This window comes from Acinonyx jubatus, chromosome A3, assembly GCF_027475565.1.
Source record: "Acinonyx jubatus isolate Ajub_Pintada_27869175 chromosome A3, VMU_Ajub_asm_v1.0, whole genome shotgun sequence".
Classification (NCBI taxonomy): domain Eukaryota; kingdom Metazoa; phylum Chordata; class Mammalia; order Carnivora; family Felidae; genus Acinonyx; species Acinonyx jubatus.
Window position 1 is genome coordinate 100,654,793 of NC_069388.1, and position 23,641 is coordinate 100,678,433.

The 23,641-nt window shown below is 41.1% G+C and overlaps 1 protein-coding gene and 1 long non-coding RNA gene across 5 annotated transcripts in view; one reads left to right on the forward strand and one right to left on the reverse strand.

Moving 5' to 3' along the window:
- CKAP2L (cytoskeleton associated protein 2 like) overlaps nt 1–20,476 on the forward strand; it is a 30,130-nt gene extending 9,654 nt beyond the window's left edge. For all 4 annotated transcript variants that reach the window (XM_027033743.2, XM_053200910.1, XM_027033745.2 and 1 more), the window contains 6 exons: nt 1,832–3,087; nt 6,875–7,082; nt 11,828–11,983; nt 16,555–16,618; nt 17,729–17,918; nt 19,326–20,476. In XM_027033743.2, coding sequence (XP_026889544.1) covers nt 1,832–3,087; nt 6,875–7,082; nt 11,828–11,983; nt 16,555–16,618; nt 17,729–17,918; nt 19,326–19,551 — 2,100 coding nt within the window. In that variant the 3' untranslated portion in view covers nt 19,552–20,476. The remainder of the gene's footprint in view (nt 1–1,831; nt 3,088–6,874; nt 7,083–11,827; nt 11,984–16,554; nt 16,619–17,728; nt 17,919–19,325) is intronic.
- Nucleotides 17,453–23,120, reverse strand: LOC128311258 (uncharacterized). Its single transcript, XR_008289457.1, has 4 exons — nt 20,825–23,120; nt 19,309–19,461; nt 18,246–18,347; nt 17,453–17,820 (listed from the first exon to the last, which is right to left on the reverse strand). It is a non-coding gene; the product is annotated as an uncharacterized LOC128311258 (long non-coding RNA).
- Between the last annotated feature and the right edge of the window lie 521 nt (nt 23,121–23,641).

Sequence of the window (23,641 nt, forward strand, 5' to 3'; positions counted from 1 at the left end):
TGAGGAGTGACTTTTAACAGGTACAGGATTTCTTTCTGGGGTAATGAAAATATTCTGGAACTAGACAGTGATGATGGTTATACAGCCTGGTGAATATACTAAAACCCACTGAATTATACACTTTAAAATGGTGAATTCTAGGATCACCTGGGTGGCTCAGTCAATCGAGTGTCCAACTCTCAATTTCAGCTCAAGTTATGATCCCAGTATCATGGAATCAAGCCCCACATCAGGCTCCGTGCTGAGCATGGAGCCTGCTTAAGATCCTCTCTCTCTCCCTCTGCTCTTTTTCCCCTCGCTTGCACTCTCAAACAAATAAATGAATGAATGAATGAATGAATGAATGAATGACTAAATAAATAAATAAAAATGATGAATTCTAGGGGATGCAAATTATATCTCAATTAAAAAAAAGAGAACAACTAAGGAATAGCATATGTTTGGAAACGTTGATACCATATCCTTGCCTCTTCAGTAAGCAATAATGGAGAGATCAGGGGTGGATGTAATTGTTGGGGCTCAAGGAGTAACCCAGCTATAGCCATGTGCATATACCATCCATCTCTCTGGCTTCCACTTCCAACCCTCCCCTATTTCACCCCAGCAACACTGCCCTACACATACCATTCTAGAGTGAACATCTCTTTGCCCTTAATGCCACATGGTTCTGGTTACAGACTTTCTTTACACACTCACAAAGTTCACATAGTAATTCTCAACAATATTACCAAATCAAAAATAAAGAGTGGTAACTCTATCACTCCCATATCTTCCCCTAGAGAAGTATAATCTACAAATCTCTGCCAAATTCTCCTTTCTGAATACTTGTTTTCAGTGCAAATGCTCTAGAATCCACAGTGGCTTGCTCCTATTATCTATCATATCAATTCTTTAATTTTTTTTTTTTACATTCATTTAGTTTTGAGAGACAGAGAGAGACAGAGCACAAGTGGGAGAGGAGCAGAGAGAGAATGAGAAACAAAATCCAAAGCAGGCTCCAGATTCTGAGCTGTTAGCACAGAGCCCAGAGTGGGGCTCGAACTTACAAACCATGAGATCACGACCCGAGCCGAAGTCGGACGTTTAACCAACTAAGCCACCCAGGCGCCCCTACCATATCAATTCTAAACTCCCCTCCCTTGTTTTTGAAGTTCTCTATAATCTATCCCTGCCTTTCTTATCCAAGATTAAATCACATGGCTGAAACATTTACTTGTTAATAATGTAGACTCTAACCTTAAAACCCTGTCCTGACTTTACAAATATGACTTTCTACTGAGATATTAGATTTAATTGAAAACCGTTCCAAAGTGTCTCCGGCCTCCCAGCATCTACCACTTACCTATCCTTGCCACTGATATCCAGGGACAAAACAAAGGTTCTTGAGTTACACTGTGACCTTTACAAAGGTAATGTTGTGTAAAAAAAAAAAAAAAAAGTATAGCAATACACTCTACTACTAGGAGGAAGTTGAGAGACACCCTAACATAAGTTTATTATGTATGTATTTTTCCAGAGTCCCTAGAAGGACACTTCATTTGAGACATAATGAGCATCCAGCAAGTACTTGTTCAATTGAGGCAAATTTGTTTTTTAAACAGCAATTTTTGTATGTTCACTGCATCTCTGCTTAATTCTATCAAGCTAAAATATTCTGATATATTTCTAATAGGAGTTCAAATTATAAAGATCATCTATTAGCAAGACTTTATTTCCCAGATTCGGCTTTCTTCAATGAAATTCTAAGTAAAATAACTATTTTTTTTTATTTTAAAAGCAATGAACTATTGTTATGAAATTTACTTTTTGATATTTTTCTTTGTCTTTTTAGACTATTGTACCCAAAAAGAATGTTACCAATTATGTTGCTTTGCCTGTCAAAGCTACAAGACCCATCAGCGCTGAACTCCAGCCCCGACCTGCCAAAGGCCCAGGATCCCAGAAGCCAAAGTTGGAGCCACCAAAACTTCTGGGCAAAAGGCTGACTTCAGGATGTGTTTCTTCTAACTTAAACTGTAAGCCTTCCAGCAATCGCCAACAACACCATGAAGAGGGATCATCCACTACTGGCGAACTGCCTACGGAAACTATGGGGTCACTTAATATACAGGAACTGAAAACTGCAAAGCAGCAGGTAGCAGATCAAGGAAATACTAAGTGTGCAGACTCTGTGGACTGTAACCATGTTGAAAATGAATCCTTAGATAGCTTTCTAAAAGAGATAAACAAAGAAAACTTGCCCCAAACCTTACTAGACTCTGAAAGGAAGTCAAATCCTGAATTATGGACAATATGTAAGCCAAAGACTAAGTCTTATAATCAAACCAAGAGCAGTTTGGCTCCTAAACAAGCCTTGGGCAAAAGTTCTGGGAATAGTGCTTTTCTGAAAGACCGAGTTAATAAGCAATTTGTTGGAAAAACACAAATTAGGATTCCACCAGTAAAGTCACAGCAACTCTCTAGAGGAACAAACCTTGCAAGACCAGGAGAAAAACTCCCAAAGACGGCTCCCTATCACTACGTTCAGACCCTTAGTAGGACTCAAGCATCAAGGAAACCAGTGGTCAAGGACATAAAGGATATAAAGGTTAATAGGGGTAAATACGAAAGACCAAATGAAACTAAGGTACAGTCACACACTGTTACTGAACAGAAAGTAAAACAAACCAAACCCCGGACATGCCCTAGTGTGCTTCCGGGAGGCTGTAACAACAGACATCCAAACACTAGGCAAGATCAGAAATCCACTCAACCTTGTTGTAGACCTCGGACATCATGTGCACTCCAAAAATCAAAAGCCATAAGCCAAAGGCCTAATTTGATAGTTGGCAGTTTCAATTCAGTCGTTCCAAGCACCCCTAACATAACAGCAAATGGAACCAATGGGAATAGATGCAGCAACAGCTGTCAACAAAAAGCACAGATTTTGGACACCAAGTTGAAAAAGACTCTTCCCCAGAACCATTTTCTCAATAAGACAGCTCCCAAAACTCAAGCTGGTAACAAAACCATACATGGAGGAAGAGTCCCAAATGGGACCCAAACTAATCCAAATATTAAGAAGAAGATCACAGCAGAGGACCGAAGGTACTTTGCTTTATGTCCACGATTTTGCACTTTTAGATGATTAAGCATATTGACCATCAGGAATACTCAGTCAGGACATAGGCCATAAATAATGGCTTCTGAGTAATTTTTAGCTACAACCCTATGAAAAAGATTAGAAGCAAATACAACAAGTACTAAGACTTGGTAGAGCTGGGTGGTATATACAGGTGTTATAAATTATTCTCTGTAATTTTTTGGATACTTGAAAATAATTTATTTTTTAAAAAGATATTGAAACAAAATGGTTGAATAAGAAATAGGAGTCGCAGGGGCACCTGGGTGGCTCAGTTGGTTAAACCTCCAACTTCGGCTCAGGTCAGGATCTGATGGTCCATGGGTTCAAGCCCCGCATCAGGCTCTGTGCTGACAGCTCAGAGCCTGGAGCCTGCTTTGGATTCTGTGTCTCCCTCTCTCTCTGCCCCTCCCCCATCACACTCTGTCTCTCAAAAATAAACATTTTTTTTTTAATTTTTTTTTTTAACTTTATTTTTTTGACAGAGAGAGACAGACCATGAATGGGGGAGGGTCAGAGAGAGGGAGACACAGAATCCGAAACAGGCTCCAGGCTCTGAGCTATCAGCACAGAGCCCGACACGGGGCTCGAACTCACGGACCACGGACCACGAGATCATGACCAGAGCCGAAGTCGGCCGCTTAACCGCCTGAGCCACAAAAATTTTTGGCGCCCCAAAAATAAACATTAAAAAATTAAAAATTTTAAAAAAAAGAAAGAAAGAAAGAAAGAAAGGAATTGCAGATGTAGCCTACTCAACAAGTAGCCTGCAGGGACTGAACAACAATAGAAGAGGGCAAAATAGGAGGAGCCTGAGTAGTGAGTTTACATAGCTAGGAAGTGGGGAGTTGGTAGTCCCTTCTGAAGCAGACCAGTGGTTAAATCCAGAAAAGTTATCAGGGAAGAAGGAACAGGAAACTTCCATGAGTGTGAGCAGGCCAAGTTTTGGAAAGTAAGCTAAGACAAAGAAGAAAATCAGTTCACATACAGAAATCAGTATCTCTGGGTGCTGGGGGTTAACATCAACATGCATGATGCTTGAAACCAAGCCAAAGGATTTCACACTTCCTGCCCAGGACCAGACATAGTATCATAATGTGGTGACCCTCCCAGGAGAAGCACCTATGTATTGGAGTACACTTCAACTTGGTTGGAGTAGAAAATAGGGAGATTCCTGACTGACAAGGGTGAAAAGAACATGTAAAATTAGATGGTAGCCAAAGAGTACAGCAGGGTAAAGTGAGGGCAGGATCTGTTCTCTGAATACAGCCCCGAACACCACCAACAAGCTCTCTGCCCTCCTGAAGAGACAGAAAATAAACAGCTTAATTTAGGATGATGCGATTGAGAGAGTGAGACTGGGCTGACTTCTTTAGATAGAAGAGAAGGGTTAAGGAGGTACTTTTCAACAATGACATCTGGTCTAGGAAAAGGATAGTGACAAAAAGAAGAAGGATGACCCTTCTAAGCAAAAAGAAAACTGAGTACAAAGACCCCAAGCTGGTGAATGAGGAAGTCAGGGTCCCTCCCATGCAGCTCGTAGTCTAGACCAGACAATAGATGATGGGTCTTAAGACAGTGTGTGGAATGCTGACCACATTTGATTATACAAGAGGAATCTGTGGAGAGCGATAGATCACTCACTCATTGCTGGAGTGTTCATTGAGCACCTACCATGTGCTGGGCATTGGGAGATACAGTGGTGACTACACAGTCACAAGTCTACCTTAATGGAGCTTTTTCTCTGATGTATCTATGGAAAGTGCTAGAATAATAAAATCATAGCATTGAGGTCCTGGGAATAAGTTGACTTTAGAAAAGGTAAGTTCCCTGTTCATTCATGATTGGGAGGAAGGCTGAGATTGGAAGAATGCCAGGAGCATAAGGGAAGCACATACCAAACATCTCAGCTTCTGTCATTAAGTAGGTGGTTCGCATGTAGGTGAAGCGGGGCAGTTGGAGCTGAAACAAGCACTGTGAATTGTGCTCTGGAGTCAAGGAAACAAGAAGGTTAATTAGTTATTGACATTTGGGAAAAACAAAACCATAAGGTCAGAAAACAGATCGGTGATTAGCAGGAGCTGGACATGAAGAGCAGGGTTGACTACCAAGGAGCATGAGGACATTTTTGAAGGTATTATATCTTCATTGTTGCTATGTTTACATGACCATATGCATTTGTCAGAACTCGCAGAACTGTACATTTAAAAAGGTGAATTTTACTGTATGTTACTGAACACTTGTGTGTTCTAGACATTGCGCTAGGCACTGGGACATCCAAGGTTTCTGCCTTCAAGGAACTTGCATCCTAGTGGAGAAGACAGAAAATCAACACACTGATGAAACAGACAGAATAATTAGAGATAATTACCTCTTCAAAAAGGTGTCATTTGAGCAGAGGACTGAATAAAAATGATACTACAAGACCTTGAGGCAGGCATGAGCATGGGTCAGGTAACTGAAGGGTTACCAGAGCTCCTGGAGGGGAAGAGTAAGAGGGAAAGTGGTAAGATATGAGTTTGGACAGGCATGGAAAGCATGTTTAATTTTATTCCAAGAGGCATAGGAAGTTCCTGGCTGTGACTCAGTCTGCTTCACACTTTCAAGATCACTCTGGCTACTGTGCACACAATGTATTTGATAAGGGTCAGAGTGGACGCAAGGACATGAGTTAAGAAGGAGGCTGCTATAGCCTTTCAGGCAAAAGGTTAAAGTGATATGAACTAGGATGATAGTAGTAGAGCTGGAAGCCTGTACCATGATGTGTCAGGTGTGGGGAAGAAAGGACCACTCAAAGACCACTCCTAGTTTTAGGTCCTAGCAACTGGGCAGATTGGGGCACTGTTTATCAATGTAGAAAAGACTGTTCAGGAATAGGTTTGGAGATGACAATCAAGAGCTTTGTTTGGAATGCGTGCCAGACATCAAATACAAAATAGCAACTAGGCACTGGGTTTTACAAAGCTTGGGGCTCTTTGTAAACATCTGGGCTGAAATGTACATCTGTGAGTTATAAACATGTAGTAATGTAAAGAAGCTGAAGAGCCTACATTCAAATGCTTAAGTCTAAGGTCTTGGTGCTTCCCCCAACAGCAGTCTGTTGGCTGCTTAGAAGCAGGAGCAGAGAATGTGGAGAGTGAAGGAGAGCAAGGATTCAGACATGGCACCATCGGAGACTAGCTACTTAAGAGTCCTGAAATTAGTGATCTTGTTTAGGAAGAAAGGGGGTCATGTGCGGTAGGAGAGGGCTAAGGAACTGGGCAAAGTGGGTCACTCTGGCCAAGACCCTACTGAGGGCAGAGTGCAGGTTTGGTGGGTCAGGTTGAGTGGCTGATAGAGAGCTTATGGTAAGAGAAATGGAGTGCTGAGTTCATCATCTCAGCGCTAGAGGGATGTCTTAGTGCCAGCGGTAATGTACAGGAGAAATGAAAATTTCTAGAGAAAAATAATGAAAAAAAAAAAGAATGAAGAATAATCATGAAGTTGAGGAATTTGAAGACTGAGATACTAGCCACTAGTAATCCTAGTAATCCCTCTGCAGTCTGCCTCCTGAAGGGTAGGAGCAACCAATGCTGCCATTACCCCTTTGTAAATTGTTTTTAATTCCATTCTCCTGACTCTGTATGTTGTTGAAGGTATGTAGTGGTACTCCATTCATGCATACCTTATACTCTGGAAGTGTGACTATATACAAAAAGAAACCTAAAGCATTTTCCCACTCCACTCCACCCCACCCCTTTAATTTTATGACAGGAAACAACTGGAAGAATGGCAGAAATCTAAGGGGAAAATCTATAAACGGCCTCCTATGGAACTTAAAACAAAAAGAAAAATAATAGAGGAAATGAATATTTCATTCTGGAAGAGTATGGAAAAAGAAGATGAAGAAAAGAAAGCACAACTTGAACTGTCCAATAAAATTAACAACACTCTGACAGAATGTCTGCAGTTCATTGAAAGGGTGAGTATAAGCTCCCAAAGCTTGGCCCGCAGTCTTAGAGTTTTTAAACATTTTTCTTAAATACGGTGTAAGAGAGATAACCTCCGTCTAAGTAGAAATTCAGCTGCTCTTTTTATATAGAAGAAGAATAGCACTAATAATAATGGCATGCATTTAAACAATAGCTCTTGTATGCCGGGCACTGTTCTAACACTTTACTTATATTATCTCATACAATTATCATAATAACTATTACCATGCCCACTTTACAAATGAAACTGAGGCACAAAGAAGTTGGAAAACTAACCCAAGCAGTCTGCCTCTGGAGGGATCCAAAGGAGTTTTGCCTTTTTTTGCCATCAAGGTCAAAAAAGTAAATATTTGACATTTGGATATGAATCTGAAGTCAAAGTCAAGGTCATGTGTAAAATTAGATTATCCTAAAGACTGGGTGGCTATACATGGCATTGAAATTGTATCTTGGATTCTGCAGATAAGGATAAAGGAGATGGTAAGCAAAGGGTATGATCCTCAGGAGACACCTTGAAGGAAAATTATATTAATAAAAAATAATTGGATAGATGTCTACACTAAGGTCCTTGCCTGAAGCAAACCCAATTCTGTGCTTTGGCGGGTGGTGTTGGACAGAAACATAAAAAGGAAACCTTCAGTTTAGGTCCACTCCAGGAAATTTTCTCACAAAATTCACTTAAACGTTAATTATTTCTCCTTTATGGAATTAAAGTTCCATTCTTTTGTTGTTGTTGCTCTTTCTTGTATTTTCATTGTATTAAAGAAAATGCATGAATACATTCTTATTATTAAAAACATTACAGGACTCCTGGGTGGCTCAGTCAGTTCAACGCCTGACTTTGGCTCAGGTCATGATCTCATGGTTTGTGAGTTCAAGCCCCGCATCTGGCTCTGTGCTGACAGCTCAGAGCCTGGAGCCTGCTATGAATTTTATGTCTCCCTCTCTCTCTGTTCCTCCCCCTCTCACACTCTGTGTGTGTCTCTCTCTCAAAAATAATTAAACATGTCTTAAAAAATTAAATTAAATTAAAAAATAAAAACCTTTCAAACCTTTCAAATAAAAATGACCAGTGTTCCCCACTGAGCATGCCCACACACACACGCACAGGGACACACACACAGTTAGGCATCCCAGGCTTCTCCCAAAAGATGCCCACTATTGCCAGTTATCCATCCAGACAGCTTTTATGTATGTACATACCATGTAGATACATAGAGAAATGAAGTATATAGTTTTGTGAGTTGCAATTATTTTATTCCAGATTTTTACGTATGTTCTTTGGTTGCCTTTTCTTGTGTTTCCCTAATATTAGTATCATGTTGGCTTTGCCAAATAGTTGGGTATTTTCCTTTTTTCCTGTACTCTAAAAATAGTTTATACAACATGAGAGTTACTTTTTTATTTGAAGGTGTGGTAAGGACTTGCCCATAAGGTTATCTGGACTATGGGATAATTTTGGGTATATCTTTTCCATTTTTTCTGTGATCATTGATCTATTTAGGTTTTGTATTTCTTGAGCTAATTCTAGTAATTTAATGCCTTTTATTTAAAGATTTCTTTATTAATCTTTTTAAAAGTCCATCTTGGGGTTTTATTGATTTTTTTTCTCTTGCATCAATGTCTGCATCTATTTTTATGTTTACTGGTTTTTATTAGCCTTTTTAGTTGAAAGCTGAAATCATTTATGTCAGTCTTTCTTATTTTCTTAAAAATAAATTTAATGCTATAAATTTGGGGCACCTGGGTGGCTCAACCAGTTAAGCATCAGACTTTGCCTCAGGTCATGGTCTCGTAGTCCAAGAATTCAAGCCCCAAATTGGGCTCTGTGCTGACAGCTCAGAGCCTGGAGCCTACTTCAGATTCTGTGTCTCCATCTGCCCCTCTCTCTGCCTCTCCCCCACTCACATTCTCTCTCTCTCTCTCTCTCTCTCTCTCTCTCAAAAATAAATATTTAAAAAAAATTTTTTTTTAAGCTATAAATTTGCCTCTGAATTTAGCTTTGGTCATATCCTTTATGTTTGACTAGGTCATGTTCTGTATTAGAGTCAAGTCAGAAAAACAGAAACTGCACCAGGTATCTTAATAGAAAGAATGTAATTAAAGGTTGGTTTCACAGTGTCTTATGTGAGTTCCCTAGAAGCAAATCTAAGAGGAGAATTTGTGTGAAAGTAATTTATTAGGAAGAGGATCCCAAGGAAAACTGGGAGGGGAGTGGGGATGTGGGGCCAGGAAGGGCAGGAGGCCAAGTAGGATGTGGTATCAAGCAAAATCCAATGACTATAACTGGCAAAATCCCACAGGGGAGCTCTGGAGACTATGGACCAGACCTCTTAGAGTCATCCTGATCAGGGGCAAAGAAGCTATAGTAGTAATACCTCCATGGTCATTGACTAATGGGGGGAGCGGGCGGGGAAGGGGTGGACAAAAATTCCCAGGCACTTTGACTCTCTGGACACATACAAAGAGGGGCAGATGCTGGCTGTTGGACTTGAAAGCACTTTCTGAGCCTGTGTGCACAAAAATGGTAAAGGGACCATCAGGAGAGGTATGGGTACTACACACAGGGCTGACTGTAAAAGAGAACCTGAGGTAACAGTGGCAATAACTTCAGGAAGCACCTAGCACCCACTGGGTCTAGGGGAACAAAGAGAGGTTGAGGGTGTCCGAACCTAGAAGTTAGGAGAGACAAACTCCAACTCTCAAGGAGGGCATACTACCCAGCAGATGTTGGGACCACAGGAACTGGAGGAGATGCCCAGCAGGGCTGGATCTCAGACTTTGAGGAAAGGATGCTACCCAATTGGTGCTCTTGCCTCTGAAAGAGCGCAGTGAGGCAGGATCTGTAAATGCCAGGAAAAAATGGTTGAGGCTAGAACCAACTATTGCTGCCAGAGTGAAGGACCATTGCTGGAGTGACGGAAGCAAATGGGAAAGAGGAAGTCCCTCTCTTCTCCATCCCCACCATCTCCCTCTAGCCCTGCACACTGGCAGAGCCCAGCATAGAGCTGCTGTGAAAACAGTGATTTACAGAATTCCAGCCTCAGTGTCACAGCAGAGGATACAAGGTGGGTTTGGAGCTAGGAGACCATAGCTTAATAATTGACATAAGTTCTCATTGTTGTTCATTTCTAAATAGTTTGAGGTTTCCATTTTGAGTTGTTTAACCCAAAAGTTGTCTTAGAAGAACATCTTTTAACTTCCAGATAGAGTTTTGTTTTGTTTTGTTTTGTTTTGTTTTTTCCTGTCTTTCTTCCAGCTTTTAATTATACTGCATTGTGAATGTAGCCTGTATGTGTTCTGCTTGATAGAATATGTTGAAATTAATGTCTAATCAGTCTTGGTGAACATTCTATCTCTTAGATGGATATTGGAATTCCTGAGTAATAGATGTATCCTCCAGAACTCTTTTAAATTTTCTTTCATACTCTTCATTTCTTTGTTCTGTCTTAATTGACTCTGGGAGAATTCCACAGCCACATTTTCAGCTGATTGATTTCCTCGTCAACTCCATTGAGGTTTATGCCTCTCTCGTGTAGTGTTGGTTTTCTCAAACACTGATGATTCTTGATTGTGAGGTTACCTTTGGGTCTCTCCCATCGCAGGAGGAGTAGGAGGTTCTGCTTGGTTGAGTGTGCCAAGACATGGTAGCTCCCCATATTCCTTCTGGTCCATGGCACCGCTCTGCTCTGGGTGCAGGCCAGAAGGAGACCAAATCAGTGAGGCAATTTTAAATTTACTTTTTGTGAGGGGCACCTGGGTGGCTCAGTCAGTTAAGCATTCAACTTCAGCTCAGGTCATGATCTTGCACTCCGTGAGTTCGAGCCCCACATTGGGCTCTGTGCTGACAGCTCAGAGCCTAGAGCCTGCTTCAGATTCTGTGTCTCCCTCTCTCTCTCTCTGCCTCTCTCCCACTTGTGCTCTGTCTCTCTCTCTCTCTCTCTCTCTCTCTCTCTCAAAAATAAATAAATATTAAAATATTTTTTAAAATATAAATAAATAGGGGCACCTGTGTGGCTCAGTCGGTTGAGCGTCCAACTTCGGCTCAGGTCATGGTCTCGCGGTTTGTAAGTTCGAGTCCCGCGTTGGGCTCTGTGCTGACAGCTCAGAGCCTGGAGCCTGCTTCAGATTCTGTGTCCCCCTCTCTCTCCACCCCACCCCTGCTTGTGCTGTCTCTCTCTGCTTTCAAAAATGATTAAACATTTAAAAAAAATGTTTTAATATAAATAAATAAATAAATAAAGTTACTTTTTGTGAGATTTAGCCCTTTTTATATACACCTGCATGGGTCCTCAACACACACACGTATATACACCCCTATGACCCTTGCTTACCTGTGCCATTCTTCATAGTTCCATTAGAGATATATGGAAATTATTATGCATATATGAGAAGTATATGAATGTTGATTACTCTAGGGTTTGGTTTGGTTTTGGGTTTGGTTTTGCATAAAAAGGTAAAGATATTCCTTACCTTCAGCTATGATAAACATTTTCCTATTTGGTCTCATGTAACTCTTAAAATTTAATGACTAGTGTCAAAATGCATTGAAATATACTGTTTAAATGGATGCCTCTTATTATACGTAAATTGTACCTCAGTAAAATTGAAATTTTTTTAAAATTAAGAAAAAATGATCAGACTGATTCCTGCCAAACTTCTCTGATAAATATTAGATGTGAGAATAACAGCAAGATGGTAATAATTACCTCTGGCTTTTTTTTTTTTTTAACAGGGTATACTTTCTAATGAAGTATTTACCATATTGTCCAGTATTCCTGAGGCCAAAAAATTTGCTAAATTCTGGATCTGCAAAGCAAAGTTATTGGCCAGTAAAGGTACCTTTGATGTCATTGGGCTGTATGAAGAGGCCATTCGAAATGGGGCAACAGTGAGTATCTGTCTCGGGTGGGTGATTTCCTGAAAATTCTCTCGTGTGAGTTCTCTGTTGCTTGCAATATGGCAGTTATACAACGCCATGTGAAACTTCTAATTCACATCATAAAGTTATGCACAGAATATGAAACACAGCATGTCCTTTATGTACATTTAATTAAAATTTTATTTGGTAGAAAATAGTATTACATGTAAACCAACAGAATCACTGTTCTTGTCAAGTGATTGTGTCTCACTTTACACTCACTGTAGAAATATGCACTTATGGAAAGTTATAACATCGATATGCAGTACTTACAAAGTCATACCTCACCATGAAGAACCAAAAAATACCTTAAGCCCACTACATCAATATTCACATGGCAACAATTCAGAGCCAGTGCCTGAAAAATAAATTTAATTCTAAAACCTAGTAAAACCATCATTTCTCTATAACTTTTTTTTTAACAAAGACTGCATCCAGCAGTTTTATAACTCTTTTCACTTAAATGTCACTTACCAGCGTCATTTTATATTTCTCCGTACCTCTTCCCATGAGAGTTCAAAGTCAGAGTTGTACATGCACATAAATAGTCAAAAGAGTTCAATAAGGTTCTTTCCCTGAGGATTCTGTGCCCCTCCTCTCCCATTTCCCACCTCCTGGAGCAAACTGGTTATTTTCATATTTACCTTGAATAGTTTCACATAGTGTGCTTGTTTTTCTGTTTCTTGATTTTTCAGTTTTAGACATGACTTGTAGACTTCCAGCTGTGCAGGATGAGGATTTCACCCCCTTTCTCACACACGCCTGCATGGATCCCCAAGAGACACATGCCTGCAGACTTTTGCCATCCTCCATATTTCCATTAGAGTCCTATGGAAATCCTGGTTACTAGTGTTATGAATAATCCTGTGTTTACACTGTTATGAATATATAAGAAATACAGGACTGCTCTGAGCCATGTGGTGTATACTATGATTATTTTGCCTTTCATGCACAACTTTCTACTTTTCCTGAAGTTAATTATTTTTTTTTAATGTTTATTTTTGAGAGAGGGAGAGACAGAGTATGAGTGGGAGAAGGGCAGGGAGAGAGAGAGGGAGACACAGAATCTGAAACAGGCTCCAGACTCTGAGCTGTCAGCACAGAGCCCGACACGGGGCTTGAACTCACAAACTGCGAGATCATGACCTGAGCTGAAGACAGACACTCAACCAACTAAGCCACCCAGGCACCCCCTTTTTTTTTTAATTTTTTTTAATGTTTATTTCTGAAGTTAATTATTATCTTGTTTTCCCTTTGCTTACTTTCCTGAGTATTTATTACTATAAAATTAATTCCCAAACTCATTTCTAATTGTCTAAATTTCTCACTACTTTCAAAACATCAGATATCCTATCGATTTCTTTTTCGAGACCCTTCTCCCAGGCCCTTCTGACATGTTCCAAGCTCATCAGGTTTCTCTTTAACCTGTCTCTGCTGCCTGTCATACTGGGACCTTTCACCATTATCCTCAGATTCTCTTTTCTTCCTACATTGTCTGTTTTTCCTCTCTCTCTTTTATTGTTGTTGTTGGTTGTGATAGTGGTGGTCTTATTTTGTTTTGTTCTCTATTCATTAAAAGCTTTATTCAGATGTCAGTAAAACTGGGCTGTTTACCAAGAGGTGGGTTTGAAAAAGCTTAGTAAAAGCTCTAGACAGGGCACCTGGGTGGCTTAGTTGGTTAAGCAAGTTAAACATCCAACTCTTGATTTCAGCTCAGGTCATGATCTCATGGTCGTGAGACTGAGCCCTGAGTTAGGCTCTGCACTGATCATGGAGCCTGCTTAAGATTCTCTCTGTCCCCCTCTCTCTGCCCCTCTCCCACTCTTGCTTTTTTTTTTTTTTTCCTCTCAATAAGTAAATAAATAAACATTTAAAACAAAGTTCTGGACACATGGATGAGGTTTTACCATAAGGTGATCTGGCTGAGTAGATTGGTTGAAGAACCCTCAATATCAGCATCTTCAGGTCTTTCCTCTAAAACTGGTCATATTCTCCGGCACCTGGGTGGTTCAGTCATTAAGCATCCGACTCGATTTCAGCTCAGGTCATGATCTCATGGCCATGAGATCAAGCCCTGAGTTAGGCTCTGCACTGAGCATGGAGCCTGCTTAAGATTCTCTCTGTCTCTCTCTCTCTCTCTCTCTCTCTGTCCCTCCCCTGCTCACACTTTTTTTTCCCTCTCTCTCAAATAAATAAATAAACATTTTTTAAAACGTTCTGAAAACATGGATGAGGTTTTACCATAGGGTGATCTGGCTGAGCAGATTGGTTGAAAAACCCTCAATATCAGTGTCTTCAGGTCTTTCCTCTAAAATTGGTCATATTTTTGGGCACCTGGGTGGCTCAGTCAGTTAAGCATCTGACTCTTGATTTCAGCTCAAGTCATGATCTTAGGGTCACGAAATCGAGCCCCTCATCAGGCTCCACACTGGGCGTGGAGCCTACTTAAGATTCTGTCTCTTTCCCTTTCTCTCTTAAAAAATAGATGGATGGATAGATGATAGATAGATAGATGATAGATAGATAGATAGATAGATAGATAAAACTGATCATATTCTCTAAAGAAGGATCTTCCAATCTCTTCCTGGGAGCTGGAAACCAGGCTACCAGTGTTGTGAGGGAGAAGAGATCTGGGAGTCTCAACCTTCAGCATGGAAACTTTCATTTATCCCTTTTTTTCAGTCTCAGTCATGCATGATATTCCCCAGAGACTTGGAAAATACATCCCCAGTTTTCTGTTAGGATAAAGAGTTGGAGGTCTGACTGCTGGACAGATGCTCAAGAGTCCTCTTGATTTGGACCTGACCATTCATTCCTGAGCCTTTAAAGGCCCTGGGGTTGAATCATGTTGTTTCTCAGCTACATTGCCCGTTTAGGATCTGGCTCTTTCAAGTTGGTTAAGTTGGTTATCTCTTCCTTCTATTTTCTAGCTTCCAAATCTTGTTGCCATTTCTATTCTTTGCCATCATTGCTTCCTTTAATCCCATTACCATTTCAGTAGAGTTTCAACAGGGATTAGAAATAAATATATATTCAGGGACACCTGGGTGACTCAGTCCCTTAAGTGTCTGACTTCGGCTCAGGTCATGATCTCACAGTTTGTGAGTTGGAACCCCTCGGCGGGCTCTCTGCTGTCAGCACAGAGCCTGCTTTGGATGCTCTGTCCCCCTCTCCCTCTGTCCCTCCCCCCTTCTCTCTCTCGCATGCACACTCTCTCTCTTTCAAAAATAAATAAACATTTAAGAAATAAATGTATATTCAGTCTATCATTTTTAACTAGAAGCCTGTAAAAATGTAAAATACGATTGATAAATTTTTTATATAATTCAGACTTTTTGCAATATGTTCTGTACATTTATTCCCATTCCCTTAAGCTTAAAGCACATTAGACTTTATGAAAATTGTATAAATAGCTTTGCTTTTATGCTCTATTGTTAGTTGATATCTATTATTTATTTGATACAGAATCCCAGATCAGAAAGACCAATGTCCAAATAGAATATTCCTATGAGAAACTACAGTTCATTTATGATGTTATGGCTCATGGCATCGTTTACATACTTTGAAAAAGGAAGGCTATCTCAGATAATTTTACCAGAAAATTACTTTTCTGGAATGGTTTTTTCCTAATGTTATGTTTTTTATGCTATGTTTAATATTATGTTTTATATGTTATATTTAATGTTATGTTTTTTATGTTATGTTACTAAATAAGAGAAGAAAGAAAGGAAATGCTGGAGAAAATTTCCCAAAATGCTAACTAACGGCTATATTTGGGTGATGGGATTATGGGTGATTTCCCTTTTTAAGTTTGACTATTGTTCAATTTTTCTGTAATGAGGTATATGCCTTTTATGATTAAAAACAAAAATTCAGGGGGCGCCTGGGTGGCTCAATCGGTTGAGCATCCGGCTTCGGCTCAGGTCATGATCTCACAGTTTGTGAGTTCGAGCCCCACGTCGGGCTCTGTGCAGACAGCTCGGAGCCTGGAGCCTGTTTCGGATTCTGTGTCTCCCTCTCTCTCTGCTCCTTCTCCCGCTCGTGTTCTCTGTCTCTCTCTCTCTGTCTCTCTCTCTCAAAAATAAACATTAAAAAAAAATTTTAAAAAAAAAATTCAGTTAAGAGAACACTAAAAACGCATGCTGCATTTTCTGTATAGCTAACTTTACATCTTTGGGCCAGAATCTTTATGTGGGAACACATCTTTAGTGGGATCATATGAGACAATAAGAAAATTAATTAATTTAGAGAAATGTCATTATAGACAACTCATTATATATAGACAACTCATTATAGAAGAAGCACATCTCTTCTTTAAAGTCAAGCATGCTAGCATTTAACCAACATTTTCTTTGTTCCTTCATTTTTCACCTAAAGCTATAAATCTGAAATTTTTTAAATATTATTTATTGTTAGACAAGAGATTAAAAAAGGAAACATTTTTATTATAAAAATAAGTTCATTTGATGTTAAGCAAAGTTGCTTGGATCATTTTCCCCATGCAAGTTTTTAATACTGTTTATGTATTTTCTTCCTTCCAGCCAATACAAGAGTTGCGTGAAGTTGTTCTTAATATTTTGCAAGACACAAACAGAACCACAGAAGGTATTGGTATTTTTTGCATTTTAATGCACTCCATCCAGCCACTCATGCAAAAGTCATTGAGGAACACATAGAGAAAAAAGAAATGAATTAAAAGTCCTCTGAAATGCCTCTCACTTCTTGGTTTCCATGGCCTAGTTTTTTCAGCGATCATCATCGGCTTATCTATTTCTATTATTACAAGTAAATGTACTGCTCAACACCAAACAAAGGTTGTTTTCACAAGAGCAGCCTAGAGGAGGGTGTCTTGCTTCCCTGGATTTCTAGGTGGGAGAAGACGAGCGGCTCTTTCTCAGACAAGACTGAGGCAGAAGGGAGAGATGCCTCGGAGTGAGTTCCATGTTCCGTCATAACAACCCCCCAGCACTTACACACCCAAATTCACATTATCACCTTTAACAATGGCCAGAGCAGGCATCTTTTCACTTAGTTAACCACTGGTCAGAACATTTAGAGAACTCTTCTATGAAAAATACTGTGCCAAATACAGTGAGTGGCCCACTATAATTGCTTACGTTTGTTATATGAGTAGCAAGAAAAAACAAGCTACCTTGAGAAAATAAAATAGATTATTTTTATGATCTTGGAAGGTGACCAAATATTTTTCCTTTAAGACAGACTGAACTTTGAGAAACAATCAAGTCATGTGGAATGATAGCTAACTAACCCATTACTTTGGGGATTAAGGTCTGAGTAATAGTATCTCATCCCAGAGTAGGAGGGGATGTTAACCCTAGTGAGTCAAGAAAATTGACCCAAGATATGGTATAAGGGTAAAAGGCCAATGATTATCCCTAAGGGAACTTCTCTCAAGAGAGAATAAGAGACGGGGGGTGGTATGTGTTCAGAATGTTGAAAAGGTATCAAGGATCCATCTCAAGTGGCAAGAAGGTCCAAAGACTGCCTGGAGGGCAGGTTAGAAAGATGGCCTGATGTAGCAGGGCATTGCTAGAGAGCTGAGCAGGAAAAACTAGTTCTATGTCCCATTTCAAATCAGTTCCTCTTTATTTTAATTGAGAAATCATTGTATATATTGATTTGTCATTTTATTGACTTTTAGTTTCAGTATTAACTTTCTAAACCTCACTTTCCTTGTTGACCTTGCATACACAGGAGTTACCTCTGACTCTTCAGTTGTCGAGACGAATATAACGTCAATAGAAGAGCTGGCCAATAAAACGGAATCTGAAAAGTCTTGTCTTTCTCTAAAAGAGAGAGAACAGGTTACAGGAACACCCCAAATAACCAAGGCAGAGCAGGATAACCATCCTGGTATCAAATTACAGGTGGCCCCGATCCCTAGGTAAGCTGACTCTACAGCGGGCTTTGTGTCCACGGGCCTAGTTCAAGCCCTGTTCTCAGTTTGACTTGCACAGACCCAGAGTACCAGCCGTCTTTGGAGACCCTCTGCCTCATGTGAGGACCAGGCGGTCTAAGCCATCTTTGGCATTAAGGGAAGTAGCTGAGGAGGGGAGTCTTCCACTGACAGGAAGATCTGTGTGCTTTCTGTGCACACACACCATCCCCCTCACACACTCCCAGGGAGACCTGACCTGCCCTGAGGAAGGTGCTGCAGGAGTCTGGAGACTGTTGGAATGGATTCCCCCCTCCCTCCTGGATCCCATCCTACCTCTTCACCCTCATCTGTCCTGCGCTTACAGATCCAACGTCCCTTTCCTCCCAGCCCCACAGGGAGGGGACGCCGAGTGCCAAGCAGGGGCAACCTCCCCAGCTGTGGGAGAGAAGGTACAGCAAATCCCCCTGTAAGAGCAGGGAGCGCATTCGAGGACATACTAGACAGAAGTTGCTCATTTTATTGAGAGTGTGTACGTTTAAGTTTAAGGTAGAATCCATAGGAACTGTGTCAGGGTACGAATGTCATTTTCTAAAACATTAATATAACATCAGTCTCTGTTCATGATCTTAAAAGCGAATCCCAAACAAAAGTATCAGGACCACACAGTTCTGTGTTGTCGGTCCCTGGGAAGCACAGCTGGCCTCTCTCGGCCCCGGCATTACACTTGGCTCGTGGACAGATGGAGGCAAGCAGTTGATCTGAAAACCACCTTTTGCTGAATCTGGAATTTATTAGGAGAGTTTTTAGCAGACTGATAGGCTAGTTTTGCTTAGGCTGACATCATCAGTGGGTCTGTGAGGTGTAGACCAGATTCACTGCACGGAAAGCTCTCTGCAACCCAGCCTCTGGGCTCCTTTTTATGGGAATGCATTAAAGCTTACGAGGAAGGTGCCCAATTTGTTCCAGTTTCAAATCGTGGTTTCGTCCACCATCTTAAAAGGTGTTTTTTGAATAATTTTCTGTCAGAGCTAGAAAGAATCTTAGAATTCACTAGTCCAACCCCATTTGGTGTAAGGCCCAATTTCCTCAAAACCTGTCAACTCTTTGAAAGTTTATGGGATAAACAAACACCAACTGCCACGTATTTGACTTCAAGTAAAAACCACACTTAACAGTTCGTTCAGGAAATCCTTATGCTTCTACTCTCCAGGAGCAGATGGACACCGCCCCGTTCATTCTGACAATCAGGGAAGAGCCATCTTGGTAGGCGAGCTGCTCTACACATCCTCTTACATCAGCTTTCATTGAAATGTCTACCGTGCCTTATCAGGGAATAAGAAAAAAATTAAGAATAGTAAGTAGAACTTCAAAAGACATAGTAAGACTTGGAATGCACCTCTTTCTGTCTCACAGGATAAGTGGAATAGCAGAAGTGCACGACATGAAGCTGATCACTCCCGTGCGCCGGTCGGCGAGGATTGAGCGAGCGGTGTCCCGCTACCCGGAAATGCTGCAGGAACACGATTTGGTGGTGGCTTCTCTTAACGAGCTGTTAGAAGTGGAAGAAACAGAGTGTTTTATATTCCGTAAAAATGAGGCTTTGCCTGTCACATTAGGGTTTAAAATCCTTGAGTCATAATTTCTTAATGCCTTAAAAAAAAAAAAAAAAAAGATGTTTCAGATCCTCCATGAAAGAAGAAACAACCCTTCTCTGGGTGACCTGGAAAAAACTGTATAACATACAGGCAGATGATGGGCTCTCAGAATTTAATAATTCGCCGGGCTTACTCTCAAATTTAATATCCCCATGGGACTGTTTGTTTTACTGCTTTAAGACTATAGTTTGCCACAGTTTTCTAGCATAAACTTTAAACTATTTAATATTAATTTACCCCCCAAGCATGGTAAAATTTTTCACTTTTTTGAGCTACTTTACTTTCAACTTAGTTCTTTTGTATGTCAGAAGGTTGGTGCCACAGTATGATAGATTTTCCTTCTGCAGCCGCCTTAGCAGCTCCCAGGCCTGGTGAGCTGAGCTGAGATGCTCACCTTCCAACCGGAGGCCCTCATTCTGGAGCTGGTGCTTAGCTGTGCCTTCGTTCAGAGATCTTAAATGACTTTCATGTGCGACTTTGATTTTGGTCACATGGTCCCTGTAGATGAAGGGCAGTTCCTGAGCTTGCCAGGGCTCCTCCGGTGAAACACAACTGAACTGGGGGCGTTACCTAGCTGTTTATATTCTAATCTCATTTTGCATTTGTTATTCAGAAATGCTTCAAATAAAGACAAGGAGGGGGGAGGGGGAGGGACACTTGTTTCTTCAATTCTTCGTTCTGCTAAGGGACACCTGGCCTGAGCAGACTGTACGAGCCCCAAGAGACTATTCTAGGCTGCCTGTCCTTCCTCCTGGGCAACTGTTCTTGGGAAGGTAAAATCAGAATCATTATTTAAATATAATGTATAGAAAAACATAGCCAACATACTTTGAATTTTTTAATTTTAGCTTTTTCAATATTTAAGTATTATCTAAAACAAAAAAAATAAATTTTGTTCATTCCTGCTTATTCATTTATTTTCTTTATTATAAAAAACAATGATGATGGCTTGGCCTAGAGAATTAGGGCTTTGTCCAGGGAAACACTGATAGACTATCTCAAGAGGCCTCATAGGGAACATTCATTACCATGGAGAACTCACCTTGATCAAGAGTCTGACCATCAGCCTCACCCAAGAACTAGATTTTATCACAATGAGGGAAGCACCATCTCTCTAGGTCAGGTTTATAATAACAGGGTTTATAAAACCATAAAGTTAATACACTAAGTTTCAATACGAATAGATGGTCACCACCACCACGATGCAGGAATCCAAACAGCCAGCCCTTTCCTTCCCTTTGGATGGACTCACTTTACCTGCAAAGCCCAATAATGCCCAGGATGCTGCTTAGAGATCACAAAATGTGAAAGCCAGCTTCAATTAGGTTTCTGTCGGTTGCTAGGGAAAAAGTCCTACACACAAACAATAGTGTAGGACTCTGATTTGGTGCTTCCTCTGGCCATGTTCTGTGCATCTTATCTCACTACATCTTCATAATGGCCTTATGACATAGGTATGGGGACAGTAGTCAGTGACGGGGCTGAAGTTTCAAACTCAAGGTTGTCTGGCACCAAGTCCAGAGCTTTTGATCCCTGCCTCTACTTGAAGTACGGAAATGAGGACTCGGATGGTGATGAGGAAAGAGCACTTCTTGAACTGTTCCCATTTACTAAACAGGAATCACTCACTGTGACAGCCAAAGTACTGTCATTTGTTCTACAAATGAGGTGACTCAATAACATTTTTTACCACCAGGCCACTGACCCCAGGATGATGCTTCCAGCCCTTTCATTTCTGACTGCTCAGAGCTGGGTGTCGGAATTAGGGGATGGATTCAGAGTCTGTAACTAGTCCCAGAGGGAAACTTCTCTCTGACGTCGGCAGTCCAAGTGAAGCTGTCCAGTGTTTGGTGCCAGGCCCAGGCCACATCTGCCTCATGGCTCTGCCAGCCCCGGCCTGCAGCCTCATCCATATGGCCCAGGATAGCTCCCAAAGAATTTCACATTTCAGCCAGAGGGAACGGGGAAGAGAGGAGCTGGAAGACACGCCCCTCTCCTTTTAAGGTTACAACCTGGAAGCTGGACACGATATTTCTACTTAGGATCGCAGGGCCATTGGGCACATGCACTTATCTTCAAAGAAGGCTGGGAAATTTATTTTGGATAGCCACATGCCCAGCTAAAAATTCTTCCAGAAATGGGGTATGACTATCACTATCTATGGTATTCTTAGGAATAATGGAGTACATCCCCAACTACAATGTAGGTAAATGATACAGAGGTAACATCAGATTTAAAAAACAGAACTTCAGGCGCCTGGGTGGCTCAGTCGGTTGAGCATCTGACTCTTGATTTCAGCTCAGGTCATGATCTCACAGTTCACGGGATCGAGTCCAACATCAGGCTCTGCACTGACAGCACTGAATCTGCTTGGGATTCTCTCTCTCCCTTCCTCTTTGCCCCTCCCCCACTCACATTCTCTCTCCCTCTCTCTCTCTCTCTCCCTTTCTCTCTCTCAAATAAATAAACTTAAAAAAAAAAAAAAAAAAACTTCAGTAAATGAACAGCTCCCAGATAGAAGTACCCTACCATGCCCCAGCTGGGTTCCTAAGAGTTTAGAAGGGTTCTAATCCACAGTTTTCTAGCCTTTTCCCATGTCCTCTTATCTTACAATCCATCTTTTGCCCTGCCCTTTCCCCTGCAATGTAATAATAAAGCAGGTGATGTCATTCACTTGGTAAAACTCCAGGACACTGTAGATGCCAGAGAAGCAGCAATGAGCCAAATGAGCTGACCATGGAGCCAAGAGTCCAGGAGGGACACAAGTGTGAAAGGGTCTGATCCAGTCAGAGAGGTAGGGAGACCCTTGGAGAGCTGAGGGAAAGAGGAGAAGAGTCAGGGGATGCTTCAGGCAGAAGGAAAAGCGTGGGAAAGGCCCTCTGGCCACCTCTTTCCCCTCCCCCTCCCTCTCTTCCTCAGACCCTTCTCGTTCTTCTGCGGGCTGTTCATCCCCCAGCCCTCCCTGCATTCTCGCTAGCCTAGAAGGGAATTCCAAGGGCCAATTTTTGTAGTATTGGTTACCATGCCATATTTCAGCATCTTTCCAGAAAAGTATGGGCCTAGGGTCTGAGCAATTTTCCTGACAACACGCTACCCTCTAGCCCTTGAATAAGAATCTAGTGAAGACACAAGGCCAAGGACACCTGGTCTTTGCCTGGAGAAGCTGCCTTGCAGACTCAGACCCACAAGTCAGCCCAGGAAGAAAAACAAAGGCCATAGCAACGTCAGACCCGGAAGCTTCTGAAACTCTCTGAGCACATGGCCTGTTGTCCCTTATGTATCCTCAGATATTCCAAATGTTTGCCTTGTTTCTCCACAGAAAGTGAAGCTAGTGAACTGTTTCACAGACCTGTTCCTTCAAGAGTTTATTTTGTCATTTCAGTTACGTAGATGTATATTCATTCTAAGCCTCTATATAATGCCAGATGATACCACTAACAGACAAAACACGAGCTGGAGGAGTGACATCAGAACAATGTAGGACCCAGGCTCAGTACCACAGGGCAGCTCCTACCAAAATAAAGTACCAAGTTCTTAAACCATAAGTATGATTTCTTACATGTTTCAATGCATGTACACATCAAGCTCAAAGATGTTGGTGCTATCACATTTACTCATCAATCTTTCATAGTGACCTGGAAAGAAAGAACAGTTAATGAAATCACCTATGGCCTATCAGGTATTGTTATTACTCGTAACAGAATCAAAAGTGCATGGAAATATTATTTTTCTTAAAAGAAATGTGTAGAAATAACATTGGATGTGAAGCATGATGCGGCTCAGGGGGACTGGGACTGGGTACAGCAATTCCACTTGTTCCATCCATTTCCAAATGGCCCAAAGGCCATAGGGAATGTCTTCTAGGATGACAATACTCCCTCCTCCCTAAAAGATGTGTTCTTGGGCTCCAAATCTGTTACATTTGGGAGATTTCAATATGGATTGCTTTTTCTCTCTTCCACACTTTTCCATTTATCTGAAAAATATCTCAAGTAGAAGATGACCATGAAGCCAGCACATGTCCAGGATTCATTCGGCCTCCATGCAGCCCTCTTGGTCCTCAACTCTCTCCTT